The sequence below is a fragment of the Pogoniulus pusillus genome, chromosome 10, assembly GCF_015220805.1.
Source record: "Pogoniulus pusillus isolate bPogPus1 chromosome 10, bPogPus1.pri, whole genome shotgun sequence".
NCBI classification, from domain to species: domain Eukaryota; kingdom Metazoa; phylum Chordata; class Aves; order Piciformes; family Lybiidae; genus Pogoniulus; species Pogoniulus pusillus.
Genome location: NC_087273.1, coordinates 38026353 through 38043881, shown reverse-complemented (window position 1 = coordinate 38043881; position 17529 = coordinate 38026353). Strand labels below are relative to the sequence as shown.

Here is a 17529-nt window from a genome sequence, read left to right as displayed (position 1 = left end):
TGGATCTGGCTCTGATGTCTATCACAGCAGATGCAGGACAGCTTTTAATTGTGTGATCTGTGAGTGCCACCAACAATGCATTTCATAGAATTTCATAGAATCAAGCAGGTCAGAAGGGACCTCCAAGCTCAGCCAGTCCAACCTAGCACTCAGCTCCAGCCAATCAACCAGACCATGGCACTAAGTGCCTCAGCCAGGCTTTGCTTCAACACCTCCAGGGATGGCAATTCCCCCACCTCCCTGGGCAGCCCATTCCAATACCAATCACTCTCTCTGGCAACCATTTCCTCATCACATTCAGCCTAGACCTGCCCTGACACAACTTGAGACTGTGTCCTCTTGTTCTGTTGCTGGTTGCCTAGGAGAAGAGAGCGACCCCCACCTGGCTACAACCGCCCTTCGGGTAGTTGTAGGCAGCAGTGAGGTCTGCCCTGAGCCTCCTTTGCTCCAGGCTAAACAACCCCAGCTTCCTCAGCCTCTCCTCATAGGGTTTGTGCTCCAGGCTCACAAGCATTCAGATAAACTCTGATTTTCTTTTTCCTCACTCTCAACTGCCAAGCTGTGAAGAAGGAGAGATCTCTAAGATGTTAGTTCAGCAGGTGATAAAGCTAAATCGTTCATGCTGGCATTGTTAAACTTAAACAGATCAAGGCAAACAAACTCATCCTTGTGCTTATTCAGGAATCAAAAGCATTCTGAGCATAGACTGCATCTATGGAACTGGATTTATTTCTACTTTACATGATCCTGCTAGAGCAGATGCTAACAGCAGTGCCAGAAAACACTGCTACAGCAAAGAAAGAGCTCAGCAAAGATACATTCCACAAGAAAACCCATGCCAAATATCCACCCAGGACTTGTTTATGTCTGGTAGGAACCAGGTATAATTTAAATATGTTGCAAATATAGGAAGAGAGAAAGAGAGAGGCACCCAGTCCAACCTATCACCCAGCCCTGGCCAATCAACCAGACCATGGCACTAAGTGCCTCAGCCAGGCTTTGCTTCAACACCTCCAGGGATGGTGACTCCACCACCTCCCTGGGCAGCCCATTCCAATGCCAATCACTCTCTCTGCCAACAACTTCCTCCTAACACCCAGCCTAGACCTCCCCTGGAACAGCTTGAGACTGTGTCCCCTTGTTCTGTTGCTGGTTGTCTGGGAGAAGAGACCAACCCCAATCTGGCTACAACGTCCCTTCAGGTAGTTGTAGACAGCAGAAGAAGATCTTATTACCATGAACCAGTGCAGAAAAGGTGGCTACCAGGAGGATGAAGCCTCCCTTTTAACAAGGAATCACATGGAAAAGACAAGGAGTGATGGGTACAAGTTATTGCTGAGGAGATTCCTGTTAGAATCCAGAAGACAACTGTGCTTCTGTCATCCACAACCTCCCTGGAGGTGTTCAAGGCCAGGTTGGATGAGGCCTTGAGTGACCTGTTCTAGTAGGAGATGTCCTTGCCTATGGTGGTGGGTTGGAACTGGCTGATCCTTGAATCCCTTCCAACCTAAAGCATTCTATGATTCTCCAACCTAAAGCATTCTATGCTTTATGTGTTCCTCCTCCTGCAGAAATTTAAGAGTATCAGGACAAGTTTTTTTAACTGAATGTATTTTCAGGCATGGAAACAGACTGCCCAGGGAGGTGGTTGAGTCACCACCCCTGGATGTTTTTAAAAGCCATACAGATGTGAAGCTTGAGGGTATAGCTTAGTGGTGGAATTGGCAGAGTTAATGGTAAGGCTCAATCATCTTAAAGGACATTTCCAACCTAAATGAGTCTGTGATTCTAATTGCTTTGAGTGTAACCAAAGACCCTCCCACAGCAAAATGAACAACTACAACACAAAAGTAAATTAAAGAAGCAACTATTACCTGACAGGACTATTGGAAGCATCTGGATCATGGGCTGCTACAGTTCCAATGATGGTGCCAACCTTTGCTGCCTCAGACACCACCATGGAGTACAATCGCGAAGTAAACACTGGAGGCTCATCCACATCTTCCACAATTATCTTCACTGTTGTCATATCACTGAAGGGTCCCAGGCTTAGGAAGCGAGGGTCAACGTGCATATTGGCTGCTTCTATCCTCAGGGTGTAGCTTGTCTTAGCTTCAAAGTCCAGCTCCTGTGGAGGCAAAGTCAGTGAGCAATTTTATTAGCCACTGACGCTGCAGCAAAACTGTTTCACTTGCAACTGGTATTGAGTATAAAGTCAACATTGCCATTTCTATTCAGCACTTTTGATTGGTAGAATGTAGTTGGTGGCTCTTTTTTTTTTAGCTTAAAGTACTATTTGCAGTCCCTCATTAGTGAATATTCCCCAATGACACTAAGAGTAAAGACAGGTCTACCCCCTCAGTGAAACAAGAACACTGGAGCACCGCTCCTGTGAGGACAGGCTAAGAGAGTTTGGGCTCTGCAGCCTGGAAAAGAGAAGGCTTCAAGGAGACCTTGGAGTGGCCTTCCAGTATCTGAAGGGGGGGCTACAGGAATGCTGAGGAAGGACTATTGACAAGGTCTTGTAATGACAGGACGAGGAGGAATGGGTTTAAACTGGCAGGGACAGCCATAGGCAGGGACATGAGAGCTGCTTGCAGAATAATCTGACAGCATCTGCAAAACATCCCTGTGCTGGCTCAGAGGAGCAGCTGAGGTGAAACACACATCTGCTGACCTACATGTGCCAGGGTCTAAGTTCTCCATCCAGTTAGAATAGGATAGGTGATAGGACTGGAGATTATAGAATCATAGAATCACAGAATCATATTATCATAGAATCAGTCAGGGTTGGAAGGGATCACAAGGACCATCTAGTTCCAATCCCCCTGCCATGGGCAGGGACACCCTACCCTAGATCAGCCTGGCCACAGCCTCATGCAGCCTGGCCTTAAACACCTCTAGGAACAGGGCTTCAATCACCTCTCTGGGCAACCCATTCCAGGCTCACTGAAACCACTCTCATGCTCAACAACTCCTTCCTCACGTCCAGCCTGAGGATGATCTCGGAGGTCTCTTCCAACCTGGTTGATTCTATGATTCTAAGTCCCAGAGGAGCATCTTAAAGTGAGTGACTGTGCTGCCATTACAGCACAGCTGTAACCAGTCTGGATATAAAAATGAACTGCAACACATCATGCTCAGAAAGGCACTGAACTTCTGTAAACTCTATGTGGCAGCACAAGACTTCTCCAAACAGCAAGATGTGATCCTCATGCTGTGCAAGAGCTCACTTCTTGCACTGAATCAGAGCTGTGCTATCCATAGCCCTCCCAACACAGGCCATAAAAGAAATGTTGTCTGGATGCTGATTATTATACTGCATCCAACTGGGTCAGTATTTGTACTGAAGTATCTTTAATGGTTTTTTTTTTCACTAAAGCATCTTTAATACTTTTTTTTTTTTTATTAAAGAGTCTTTATTTTTTATTATTTTAACTTAAAGCATCTTTAATAACTTTTAATTTTCAATTTGGCTTTGTATTTTGAAGTGCAACAAGATGTGTGCTGCGAAACAAACCTTCACAGCCATGATGCCAATGTGATGTGGTGTTAGGGTGATGAAAAACGTCTCAGAAGTTAGGTTATATGCTGACAACAGTTAAGGAACTGATGTAGCCAGATGTGCAGCAAGGGAAGAAGGTAAACAAAGACATAAATATCTTAAGACCTTCCATTTTCCAATAACAGCATCACATGATGACCTTCCTGTGGCCTTCCAGTATCTGAAGGGGGCCTCCAAAAAATCTGTGGAGGGACTTTTTAGGCCAGCAGGTAGTGACAGGAGTAAGGGGCATGGAGCAAAGCTGGAGGTGGGGAGAGTCAGAGTGGATGTGAGGAGGAAGTTGTTGAGCATGAGAGTGGTGAGAGGCTGCAATGGGTTGCCCAGGGAGGTGGTTGAGGCCCCATGCCTGGAGGATGAGGCTGTGGCCAGCCTGATCTAGGACAGGGTGTCCCTGCCCATGACAGGGGGGTTGAAACTGAGTAACAGAATCTAGAATCAGTCAGGGTTGGAAAGGGCCACAGGGATCATTTAGTTCCAACCCTGCTGCCATGTGCAGATGATCTTTCTGGTCCCTTCCAACCCTGACTGATTCTGTGATTCAGTGAAAATGATAAACCAAAGATTGCCAGAGGGAAAAAAGCTGAAATGTGTTAATTAAAAAACAAAACAAAACAAGACAACAACAAAACCCACAGCAAACAAACAAACAACATAAAACAAAACAAAGGGAAAAGCCAGGGGAGGTCTAGACTGGATGTTAGGGGGAAGTTGTTGGCAGAGAAAGTGATTGGCATTGGAATGGGCTGCCCAGGGAGGTGGTGGAGTCACCATCCCTGGAGGTGTTCAAGACTGGATGGAGCATTTAGTTCCATGGTGTAGTAGATTGGCTAGGGCTGGGTGCTAGGTTGGGCTGGATGATCTTGGGGGTCTCTTCCAACCTGCTTGATTCTCTGATTCCAAGATTCTAAAACAAATCCCCACCCAAACCACAAGAAGACTTGAACAAAGAGAATATTTTCAGTCAGAATGAACAAAAATCAGTAAGTGGAAGAAAAGGGAAGGCTAATTCAGTTAGAATAATTAGTGATGTATCTGTTGCAATTGGATGATTTGAGATTAGATTATTGCAGCACTTAATCAAACATGCATGGAAAGGCATTGTGAGATTCCAGATAAAATAGCTTCTTATGCTGTGTTAACATCAACACCAGAACTGTCCTGAGGGGGAGGAAAAAAAACATTATGAAAACTGATTTAAAGGTGCACAACCTATGTAGACAAATTACATCCATTTAAATCTGCACAGATCAAGCAGAATAATTAAGGAACTATTGCTTCCATTATTGTTTGTAAAGATGTGTCCACATTTCTGCACTGCCTCAAGATGACTAAATTAGAACTTTAATAAATTAAATCATGCTTTCCATGTCAATGTTGATGGCCATGGCTGACCCACATTTTGAACTCATCAGATTTCAATCTTGTAACATAGAAAGAGATCATTCCTGATCTAACTGGATTACAGGAGTGTCAGACTGGAAGGGAAACAAACCCCAAAGGAAAAGGATCTGGGGGTCTGGGGTGATGAAAAGCTCAAAAGGAGCCTGCAGTGTGAGTGCAGCCCAGACAGCAACCCTGTGCTGGGCTGCAGCAAGAGCAGTGTGGGCAGCAGGGCAAGGGAGGGGATTCTGCCCCTTGGCTCTGCTCTCCTCACACCCCACCTGCAGTCTTGGGTGCAGTTCTGGAGCCCCCAGCACAAGCAGGACAGGGAAGTGTTGGAGTGAGTCCAGAGGAGGCCACCAAGATGCTCAGAGAGCTGCAGCAGCTCTGCCATGAGGACAGGCTATGAGAGTTGGGGCTCTGCAGCCTGGAAAAGAGAAGGCTTCAAGGAGATCTTGGAGTGGCCTTCCAGCATCTGAAGTGGGCCACAGGAAGGCTGGGGAGGGACTATTGACAAGGTCTTGTAATGACAGGATGAGAAGTAATGAGTTTAAACTGGCAGAGGGGAGATTTAAACTGGATGTTAGGAAGAAGTTGTTTGCAGTGAGGGTGGTGAGAGACTGGCACAGGCTGCCCAGGGAGGTTGTGGATGACAGAAGCACAGAATGTGATCAAGGATTCTTGATCACATTCTGTGCTTCTGTCATCCACAACCTCCCTGGAGGTGTTTAAGGCCAGGTTGGATGAGGCCTTGAGCAACCTGTTCTAGTAGGAGGTGTCCCTTCCTATGGCATGGGGTTGGAACTGGCTGATCCTTGAGGTCCCTTCCAACCTAAACCATTCTCTGATCCATGAGAAAGACATTTCCTCGCAGAGGGGGACTGCAGAGCTAACGATGGTGTAGATGCACATTCTGAACAGTTCTCATCACTAAGAACAGGTTTCACCTCCTGCAACAGCCGTGAACATGTGAGAAAATCACCATATGGAGCTCACTGTGAGTGTAGCAAAACTCTTCTAGGGAAGAAACCAGCTGATCTTCGTGTGAATGCCTGTTTTACATCAGGCAATACTAAGAGGTTCTCAGGAGCTGGAAGAGGAAAACATCTGCTTTCAGAAACAAGAATTCTGCCCTAGGATTCTCTCAGATATTTTCTGGGAGCCAATGCTGCTTATAGCTTCCAAAAGCTAAGAAGGTTCCTGTCAATGGAATTTAAAGCAATAAAAAATGTAATGCATTTACATACACAGTGGGGAGCAGCTGGTGTTTAGGAGAGGGTAGGTATAGAATCATAGAGTCATAGAATTAGTCAGGGTTGGAAGGGACCACAAGGATCAGCCAGTTCCAACCCCCCTGCCATGCCCAGGGACACCCTACCTGAGATCAGGCTGGCCATAGCCTCAGCCAGCCTGGCCTCAAACACCTCCAGCCATGGGGCCTCAACCACCTCCCTGGGCAACTCATTCCAGCCTCTCACCACTCTCCTGCTCAACAACTTCCTCCTCACCTCCAGCCTGAATCTGCCCACCTCCAGTTTTGTTGCATTCCCCCCCAGTCCTGTCACTCCCTGACAGCCTAAAAAGTCCCTCCCCAGCTTTTTTGTTGATCCCTCTTCGGATCCTGGAAGGCCACAAGAAGGTCACCTGGGAGCCTCCTCTGCTCCAGCCTGCACAGCCCCAACTCTTTCAGTCTGTGCTCACAGCAGAGCTGCTGCAGCCTCTGAGCATCCTCCTGGCCCTTCTCTGGACACACTCCAGCACATCCACATCCTTCTTGTAATGGGGGCTCCAGAACCATTACACTGCTGGCCACACTTCTCCTGATGCAGCCCAGGATCTGGTTGGCCCTCCAGGCTGCAAGTGCACACTGCTGGCTTAGGTATGGATTAGCAAAGGAATCTGACAACATCAAGGGCAAGAGAACTACTTTATTTCAGTTCTTTGTAGCAGAGTCTGTCTCCTGCGAGGTGTGATGATGCCTACTAAAGGTTCAGTCACCATCCTCAGCCTGTTCATAGGAGCTAAACATCCTCAGACTCTATGGTGAATACACAAGTAGCAGATTTGGAGGCAGAATGGAATCTGGGAAAATTAAGTAAAAAAAGGTTGGAAGAGACCTCCAAGCTCATCCAGTCCAGCCTAGCACCCAGTCCTAGAAAATCTACTAGTCCATGGCACTGAGTGCCCTATCCAGGCTTTTCTTTACAACCTCCCTGGGCAGCCCATTCCAATGCCAATCACTCTCTCTGCCAACAACTTCATCACATCCAGCCTAGACCTGCCCTGGCACAACTTGAGACTTGCAGGTTGCCTGGCAGAAGAGGCCAACCCCACCTGGCTACAGCCTTCCTTCAGGTAGTAAAGCTATGATTAGTATGGAAGATTTTTTGAGCTGGTGGCAACATCTCAACAGTTTGTAGAGGCCATAATGAAGCCATTGCATGCTACGGAATCTAATGAAAGCCTGAAAACAAGATTTCCACTTTTTTTTTTTCCTTCTCATCTAATTATCACTGGCATCTGTTACACAGAGAGCATTATTTAACAGGTCTTCAGATCATACCTTCACTATTTGCTTCTATAACAAGAGCACTTGATTCCAATAAGGGGATACCAAGACGACAGGCTACAAATCACTGCATCAGCGCTGAAGGTTAAGGGGACAATGCCCAGACAATATCCCTCCTTCAGTACACTGAATAGAGCTTGACAGCTCCATTAATATCTGTGCATTAGTATTATCTGATTAGATCCCATGCAGGATCCATTCATCTTTCTCTCCTCTGGCAGTTTGTGGGAGTCTTTCTTCTTTTTTTTCCTTTTAAGGGGTAAGAATTTTAACCCATCTGAAGGGAATTACAGAGCGAGTCCTCTCTATTGCAGAGGCTGGATGTGTAATTATCCTTCACAGGTCGCCCATTTCTGTAATGCTCATTTTTTATTGTATGGTAACTTGGTAATAATGTGCTTTTCAGAGGTGAAAATCTCTTTCTTGCTTGCTTTTTTTCCCCCCTTAAAGCCCAGTTGAGGCTTTATGCTGAAAACTGCAGTACATCAAACAAATGCACATTATCTCTCAAAGGAACCACGGAAGCCTCAAGTTCTTACATTGTAAACTCCGATCTAGAATTGAAAGAAAATTTCCTGATGGAAAAAAAAAAATAAAGGAAGGAAAGAAGTGAAATGTTAACAGCAATAAAAAGATAGCTTTTCACTCAAAAGCTTATGCCTAAACCCCACGTATTTTATAATTGCCAGCATTACTCTGAGAATGAACTCAGGTTTTAGACTAATCTCTTAGCAGCTAATTTCTGTGAGCAGGTACTTTGCAGCACTATTTTCCCCATTTTTCCCATCTAGCATTCACATTACTTGGTGATGATGTGTGATAGGGCTGTGTATTGGAGGGGTAAAAAGAAGGGAAAGTTGAGCAAGAACTGTACCATGGGAAATCTTAGTATTTGTCACTGGCTACATAGAATCAGAGAATCAACCAGGCTGATTGTCAAACATGAAAGCACCTAGAGAGTAATCATGCATACAATCATAATCATACAATCATGCATACAAGCACAATCATACAATCATACATACACTCATAATCATACAATCACACATACAATCATAATCATACAATCATACATACAATGACAATCACACAATCATACATACAATCACAATCATACAATCATACATACAATGACAATCATACAATCATGCATACAATCATAATCATACAATCATGTATACAATCATAATAATACAATCATACACTCAACCAGGTTGGAAGAGACCTCCAAGATCAACCAATCCAACCTAGCACCCAGCCCTGGCCAATCAATTAGACCATGGCACTAAGTGCCCCATCCAGGCTTTGTCTGAACACCTCCAGGGACAGTGACTCCACCACCTCCCTGGGCAGCCCATTCCAATGCCAATCACTCTCTCTGCCAACAACTTCCTCCTAAAATCTGTACCTATATGATGCCTTTTTCAGTACACTGCTTTTAGCCACAAGCAGTATGGTCCTGTGGATGTATTTTGCACAGAAAGTGAAGCCAAGATTCCATTCATGTGCATTACAATCCAGAATCTGTAAAGAGTAGACACGAATTCAGTTTGAAGTTCTCCATGTGTAGGTTTGCATGGACAGTTCAGGGTCTGTCATATTAAATAACAGAATCATTTCTCACTTCCATAAACATTTCTCCAGTTCTAAGGTTGCCACTGCAGAAAGAAACCCAACACATTTTTTAAGGCTTCAATCTATTCCCTAAGATTGCACTTCTCTTCCTAACAGCCTCAGTGCTGTGAAACGGAGCTATGCAAATGATCCAAGTCCTTACTAGCAGAGCACTGAGAGCAGAATGTGAATTACAAATGACAGCACAAAAAGGAATTGATCTGCCTCTGCAGATGGAGAACTGAGTCACAGAGTGAACCAGGATAAACCTGTACTTGTAAGAAATGTAAATGAGATAAAGGAGAAAGTTCTTCCCTGAGAGAGTCATTGGACACTGGAATGGGCTGCCCAGGGAGGTGGTGGAGTCGCCGTCCCTGGAGCTGTTCAAGGCAGGATTGGACGTGGTACTTGGTGCCATGGTCTGGCCTTGAGCTCTGTGCTAAAGGGTTGGACTTGATGATCTATGAGGTCTCTTCCAGCCTTGGTGATACTGTGAGATACTGTGAGATCATGGGCCTGAGCACTGGGCTGGGGAAGCACGAGGGGCTGGTGGCTGGACCCAAGGGATGCTACGGTGGGTGTCAGTCTCCTTTCCCAACTCACATGATAGAACAAGAGGTAATAGCTTCAAGTTGTGCCAGGGGAGGTGTGGGTTTAGTGGTGGACTTGCATTGTCAGTTTAATGTTTGGACTTGATGATCTTAAGGGACTTTTCCAACTGAAACAATTACAGAATCACAGAATCACTTAATTTCTCAGATTGGTAAAGACCTTCAAGCTCCTTGAGTCCAATCATTAGGTTCACAGTGACAAGTCCTTGGCTAAACCAAATCCCTCAGCACAACATCTAATCACTATGGATGGCTATGGTTGGAGAGGACCACCAGGACCAGCCAGTCCAACCTTCATCTCAGCATCCTTCATCACCACACCATAGCCTCAAGCATCACATCCACTCTCCTTTCAAACACCTCCAGGGATGGTGACTCTACCACTGCCCTGGGCAGCCTGTGCCAGTGCCTGACCACCTGCTCAGGAAAGAACTTCCTGCCAACATCCAACTTAAACCTCCCCTGATTCAACTTGAGGCCATTTCCTCTTGTCTTATCATTAGTAATTTGGGAGGAGAGACCAGCTCCAGCCTGACTACATGTTTGGGTGGCTTGGTTTGGGTTTTGGGTTTTATTTTTGTTTGAGTTGAGTTTTTTGTTTGGTTGGTTTTGGTTTGGAGTTTGGTTTGGGGAGGGAGGAGGTTGTTTGACTTGGGGATTTTTTTGTTTGTTTGCTGTTTCTTTTTTTGTTTGTTTGTTTCATTTGGGTTTTGGTTTGGTTTGGGGGAGTATTTTAGTTAGTTGTTGTGTTTCCTTTTCTTTTTCACTGGATGCTCTTTGCGTGTTAGGAAAAAATTGCCTTGGGTTTTAGGGAGGAAATCAATTTATCAAATGGTCTCAGAACAGAATGTACAATTCTCAGTCTGTGCATGGAGCACAAACAATCAGGTGCCAAATCTTCTGTATAACACCCAGCACAGGAATGAATGGAGCAGTGCCTTCAGCTGCTCAGAGCTACTGGCGTTGACTTTGCTGCTTAGCCTGCTGATTCGTATGTAGAATTGCAGCAGAAGTATGCAAAGCTGAAGCATGCATTTGCATTTAGAACCAAAGCATGCCTTTTCAAAAGTCTTTGCCTTGGCATTTTGCTGCTTGATGTGTACACAGACTTGTCATCTGAGCATACAAATACAAATGAGTTTAAAAAGATGGGCATGTGTATGGTATGAAGGCTGAGCTGCTTCTCAGTGCTTTGGATGATTGAAAACAAGAGAGCTAATTGCACTCAGAGGTGTGCAGAAGGTCAGGTGCCCAGATAGTAAAATATTTAGGCAGGAAGGCTGTTAAGAATTGGAACAGGCTGCCCAGGGAAGTGGTGGACTCGCTGTCCTTTGAGGTATGTAAAAACTGTGTACACATGGTGATGAGGCACATGGCTTAGTGGTGGATTTGGCAGTGCTGTGCTAGCAGGTGGACTCGATGACCTTAAAGATTCTATGACATCATTCTAATGACCAAGAGCTTTTCCAACATAAAAGAGCTTATGACACTGTGATTACGGGCTACAGACTCCATTTCTTCTCTGATTCTTTACTAACAGGCACATATTATCACAGCCTGTAATCGAATTCTTCTCATCAAAACATTCTAGCTAGCTTCAAACTAGCACACAGGTACAACCTCTGCCCAGCTCCACATTGATCTGACAGGTACGGCTCAGTGGTTGAAACATTCAACCTGCACACACAGGACATTGATGGTCTTCTGCATACTTCTTCTCTAGAGAACCACAAGGTGTGTGCATGCCTGTTAGCCACTCTACTTGAGCTTTTCACTTACTTTCTCCCCTCCTAGACAATGTTTTCTGCTGGGTTGGTAAGGAAGGTCTTTCTGCACTGGGCAAGTCATCAAGTTTCCTGGATACTGAACAGATTGATAAAGGAATCCAGAGGGTTGTGAGGTGTTCCTCAGCGTGGGGCCTCATCTTTGACTATCACAGAATCAAGCAGGTTGGAAGAGACCTCCAAGATCATCCAGTCCAACCCACCATCCAGCCCTATCCAGTCAACTAGACCACAGCACCAAGTGCCCTGTGGTAGAGGAAGAAAAGCTGATAACAGTAGGAAAATGAGAGGAATGTCCTGATGCTGCAGAGAAAAAAATCTGAATTCTTGTCACAAAATATGGCAGTGTCAAGTTAAAAAATCATTAGCAAATTGGAACAGTACTTCATGATGAAATTTAGTAACCTTTTAATGTAGTCCCATAGCACATCTCAAGATAAATGTCATAGAATCATCAAATCAGAAAGGTTTGGGTTGGAAGGGACACTTAAAGGTTTTCTATTCCAACTCCTTTGCAGTGAGCAAGGACAGACAGATCAGATTGCTCAGAGATGCATCCAATGTAACCAACAGAGCAAAGGGACACAGTCTCAAGTTGTGCCAGGGGAGGTCTAGGCTGGATGTTAGGAGGAAGTTGTTGGCAGAGAGAGTGATTGGCATTGGAATGGGCTGCCCAGGGAGGTGGTGGAGTCACCATCCCTGGAGGTGTTGAAGCAAAGCCTGGATGAGGCACTTGGTACCTAGGTCTAGTTGACTGGATAGGGCTGGGTGCTAGGTTGGACTGGATGAGCTTGGAGGTCTCTTCCAATCTGGTTGATTCTATGATTCGCGACTACATCTAGGGATGAGGCTTCTACCATCCCCCTTGGGCAACTTCTGCCAACATTTCACCCTCGTCATGAATTTCTTCCTTCTATCTAGTCTGAGCCCAGTTCAGCTCTCTAGATAAAGTGACTACTGAAATAACAAACAAAACTTATTCTGTCTCCTGTAGAACAGTGGAATCAGGATATTCCAGTAACAAACACAATGACTACAACAGCAGAGTAAACATTAACATTAACCTTATCATTCCTCAAATCACATCACTGAAGCCCCCAGCTGATTCACTGTTGCTCACTGTGACACTGATAAATGCTCTCCCTCTAGGACAGGCATATTTCCTCCAGATCTTTGCTCAGAAAGCTGAATGAAGCACATTGAACTTGGCTGCTGAATAAAGAGACAACTAACTCTTCATTGCTTGTGTTTCAAGCATGCTAGGCAGGAATTAGTCAAGAAGCCATAGAGGGCTGTTTCTTGCCTTCAAAGAAGATGATTCACATCACACATATTAAAGCCTGCTCTTTCAAGGGAGCTGAACATCCTCTATTTGTTGTAACATCTATGTATGCTTACCAGCTCTCAGCAGGTGTTCAAGGCATCAGAATTAGCTGTGCAAAGTCACGCAGCATTAAACTCTTTCAAAGGAGAAATGTTACTGAAGTTTTATGTTGCTTTAGAAAGGAACTGATGCATCAGAAAAGGGAGGGGGAAAAAAGCCACAAAGAAAGAAAGTGTTGCATCAGAGAAGGGAGGGGGAAAAAAAAAACAACAAAGCAAGGAATTGATGCATCAGAGAAGGAAGGGAGGGAAAAAAACCCACAACAAACCAAAGCCAAAACATCACAACTGGTAGGTGAAGTTTACAGAGATTAAAGAGTGTTTGGGGGGGTGGGGAATGAAAGTTCTAGGGAATGATATTAACCACAAGCACAGGATTTTGTTCAGGTGCATACACAAAGTCTAAAATGCCAAATCAGTCTCACATTTTAGAGGGAATTGAAGCACTAAGCAGCGCTAGGATCATAGATGCACTATAGTCATTGCCAATCATTCGCACGCTGAGAGTGTGATTTTTTATGAGATACTTCTGCCTAAGGTGTTAGAGGTTGTGGTTATTTTTCCCCCTGTTCTCCTCAAAATTTAAATTTTCTTGCAAAATCCTTCAGCACACTTTGAGTTGGCAAGAGGATGCTCTTTGAAATGTGTTGTAGCAAGGTAAGGAAGCTTAGCTTAAATACTTTTATAGAAGCAAGATATGCTTTCACTTGTAATAAATTGATTTTCTAACTATGTGTCTGAAACTAAGCAGAAATAAATATCCCTTTAAATATGTTCACTTTATAATATAATATATTGTAAAGCAACTACTCTTACTGGTACATAGAATCAAGCAGCTTGGAAGAGACCTCCAAAATCATTCAGACCAACCCAGTCCAATCAACCAGACCATGGCACTAAGTGATTCATCCAGGCTTTGCTTGAACACCTCCAGGCACAGCAACTGCACCACCTCCCTGGGCAGCCCATTCCAATGCCAGTCACTCTCTCTGCCAACAACTTCCTCTTCACATCCAGCCTAGACCTCCCCTGGCACAACTTGAGGCTGTGTCCCCTTCTTCTGTTGCTGGTTGCCTGGCAGAAGAGACCAACCCCACCTGGCTACAGCCTCCCTTCAGGTAGTTGTAGAGAGCAATGAGCTCTGCCCTGAGCCTCCTCTTCTCCACACTGCACACTCCCAGCTCCCTCAGCCTCTCCTCACAGGGTTTGTGTTCCAGGCCTCTCATAATTTCAACACCAACCAAAGGCAATTAGAGTTGCCATCCTTTCTGTATTTAGAGATTGCATTTTTACTCTAAGATATATTTTCACACGGAGGAGTGAGACTAAGTTTTGTATTTCCATCCAAGCTTCTGCATGCATGAGCTTTAAAAGGACCCACATCAAAACAACACAGCTATTGCCATAAAAACCCAGACCACCAGAAATTTCAGCCCAAGTCAAATAGGGGCACACTGAAGTCAAGATTAGATGTGCCAGTGGAGGCTTTTACAGCTGATAAAGCTCTCAGAAACAAAAGCTTGTACTCTAATTGCGTGCCCTTACCTTGCACAGATCCAGCCTGAAGGAGTGAGAAAAATCAGACTTACCTTCTGAATTGTTATGATTCCCTCCTGGGTGTCTTTGTCAACAGAAATTTTGAACACTCCCAGACCATCACCATCCACAATCTTATATTCCATTTCAGCGTTAGGCCCCACATCTGCATCTGCTGCTTTTATTCTGGCCACCACAGAAGCCACTGGCAAAGACTCTGGCACGTTATACTGATAGGACCCTGGGAAATTTAAAACTCTGATTAATTAAACCTTCTGGGACTGTAAATCTACCTCTCAATAATGGCCTTGCCTATTTACTCAGGCTACCTGAACACACTCAATTTAAAAAGGAATTGCCCTTTCTTTGCTAGAGTTTCTATGTGGTGGACTCTTCTTTAAGTACTGGGGGCACAATTTCTTCCTGGGATAAGAGAAATGCAAGGCTAAGATGAAAAACCAATCCAAAACAGAAGTGCAAATCATGACGTGAATGGGGTGGACTCTTCTTTAAGTACTGGGGGCATAATTTCTTCCTAGGGTAAGAGAAATACAAGGGAAAGATGCAAAACCAATTCAAAACGGAAGAGCAAATCATGAAGTGAATGGGGTGGACTCTTCTCTAAGTACTGTGGGCACAATTTCTTCCAAGGGTAAGAGAAATACAAGGGAAAGATGCAAAACCAATTAAAACTAAAAGTGCAGATCATGAGGTGAATGGAGTGGACTTTTCCTTTAAGTACTTGGGCATAATTTCTTCCTAGGATAAGAGAAATGCAAGGCAAAGATGAAAAACCTATTCAAAACAGAAGTGCAAATCATAAGGTGAAAGGGGTGGACTTTTCTTTAAGTACTGTGGGCATAATTTCTTCCTAGGATAAGAGAAGTAGAAGGCAAAGATGCAAAACCAATTCAAAACAAGTGCAAATCATGAAGTGAATGGGGTGGACTCCTCTTTAAGTACTATGGGCATAATTTCTTCCAAGGGTAAGAGAAATAGAAGGCAAAGATGCAAACCCAATTCAAAACAGAAGTGCAAATCATAAGGTGAATGGGGTGGACTTTTCTTTAAGTACTGTGGGCATAATTTCTTCCTAGGGTAAGAGAAATACAAGGCAAAGATGCAAAACCAATCCAAAACAGAAGTGCAAATCATGAAGTGAATGGGGTGGACTCTTCTTTAAGTACCGTGGGCATAATTTCTTCCTAGGATAAGAGAAGTAGAAGGCAAAGATGCAAACTCAATTCAAAACAAGTGCAAATCACGAAGTGAATGGGGTGGACTCTTCTTTAAGTACTGTGGGCATAATTCCTTCCAAGGGTAAGAGAAATAGAAGGCAAAGATGCAAAAACCAATTCAAAACAGAAGTGCAAATCATGAAGTGAATGGGGTGGACTCTTCTTTAAGTACTGTGGGCATAATTTCTTCCAAGGGTAAGAGAAGTAGAAGGCAAAGATGCAAAACCAATCCAAAACAGAAGTGCAAATCATTGCTACAGAGTTCCAGTGCAAAAAATATTTTACTTCTTGTTCCATAAAAGAGGAAAAAAACCCAAATAGGTCAGTCAAATAAATCTTATCCTTTTCTAGCTGTGTCCCTTGATTAGGCTGTTTTCAGTCTGACTATGGCTAGAAACTGATATATATTCATTTCCTTAACAGTAAGTGCACCATCTGCATGCTGGAGAACTCCAGCTTTCTCATTCAAGTAGAAAATGAAATATATGCTGTCAAAAGGGTATCTGAGTGCAGTCTGTAGCCAATAACACCCTCACCTTCAAAAAATAACTTCAGTTCATCTATTATTATTTCAAGCAGTTGGTGGCTTGAAATAACAGGAAATCTGTTATGTACAGATCTATGATTCCTTATATTGTTGGAGGTGAGGCTGGGGTGGATGTGAATATATTCTTCCCATTATTCTTATTCTACTCTGGAAGGACTTGGGGCTTGTTTTATTTGGTTTTGGTTTGGTTTCAGGTTTGCTTTTTAAAGGAAAAAGAAAGAAAACCACCCCAGACAGGATGCTATTAATAAAGTGAGCTCTTCAGTTTGAACAGGCAGCTGTGTACTCTGTTCTTAGCTTAGCGTGAGAGCCACCTTGGCTGGAGAAAATAGAGATAAGCTGACTTTCCAGCTCTTCTGAGATTAGCTCCTCAGGAACACTGCCTGCACAAGAGAAATCCTCCTCATGCCAAAGAATATGAAGGACTAAAAGTGAGGAGATTGGGGGAATGGAGCAAAGCTGGAGGTGGGGAGATTCAGCCTAGACGTGAAGAGGAAGTTCTCTGCTATCAGAGTGGTGAGAGGCTGGAATGGGTTGCCCAAGGAGGTGGTTGAGGTCCCATGCCTGGAGGTGTTTAAGGCCAGGCTGGATGAGGCTGTGGACAGGCTGATCTAGGGTAGGGTATCCCTGGGCATGGCAGGAGGGTTGGCACTGGATGATCCTTGTGGTCCCTTCCAATCCTGACTGATTCTGTGACTCCAAGTTAAAGAAACAACATTCAACTGGCCAAGAAGGCCAATGGGATCCTGGGGTGTATTAGGAGGAGTGTGTCCAGCAGATCAAGGGAGGTTCTCCTCCCTCTCTACTCTGCCCTGCTGAGACCTCATCTCGAATACTGCATTCAGTTTGGGGCTCCTCCGTTAAACAGGGACAGGGATCTGCTGGAGAAGGTCCAGCAGAGGGCTAGGAGGACAATTAGGGGACTGGAGCACTGCCTGATGAGGAGAGGCTGAAGGACCTGGGGCTGCTTAGTCTAGAGAAGAGAAGACTGAGAGGGGATTTGATAAATGTTTATAAATCTCTGAGGGCTGGGGGTCAGGATGGGGGGGACAGGCTCTGCTCACTGCTCCCTGGGATAGGACAAGGAGCAGTAGACATAAGCTGCAGCACAGGAGGTTCCACCTCAACACAAAGGGGAAATTCTTTACTGTAAGGATCCCTGAGTCCTGGCACAGGCTCCCCAGAGAGACTGTGGAGTCTCCTTCTTGGGAGACTTTCAAGGCCTGTCTGGTTGGGTTCCTCTGTGACCTGCACTAGATTCTCTGGTCCTGCTCTGGCAGAGGGGGTTGAACTCAATGATCT

General features: G+C 44.6%; 1 protein-coding gene across 2 annotated transcripts in view; it reads right to left on the bottom strand.

The window, feature by feature from the left end:
* CDH7 (cadherin 7) overlaps positions 1 to 17529 on the bottom strand; it is a 107576-nt gene that overhangs the window by 25317 nt on the left and 64730 nt on the right. For both annotated transcript variants that reach the window (XM_064150285.1, XM_064150284.1), the window contains exons 6-7: positions 14496 to 14683; positions 1875 to 2128 (exon numbers count right to left, since the gene is read on the bottom strand). In XM_064150285.1, the coding sequence (XP_064006355.1) occupies positions 1875 to 2128; positions 14496 to 14683 (442 nt within the window). The remainder of the gene's footprint in view (positions 1 to 1874; positions 2129 to 14495; positions 14684 to 17529) is intronic.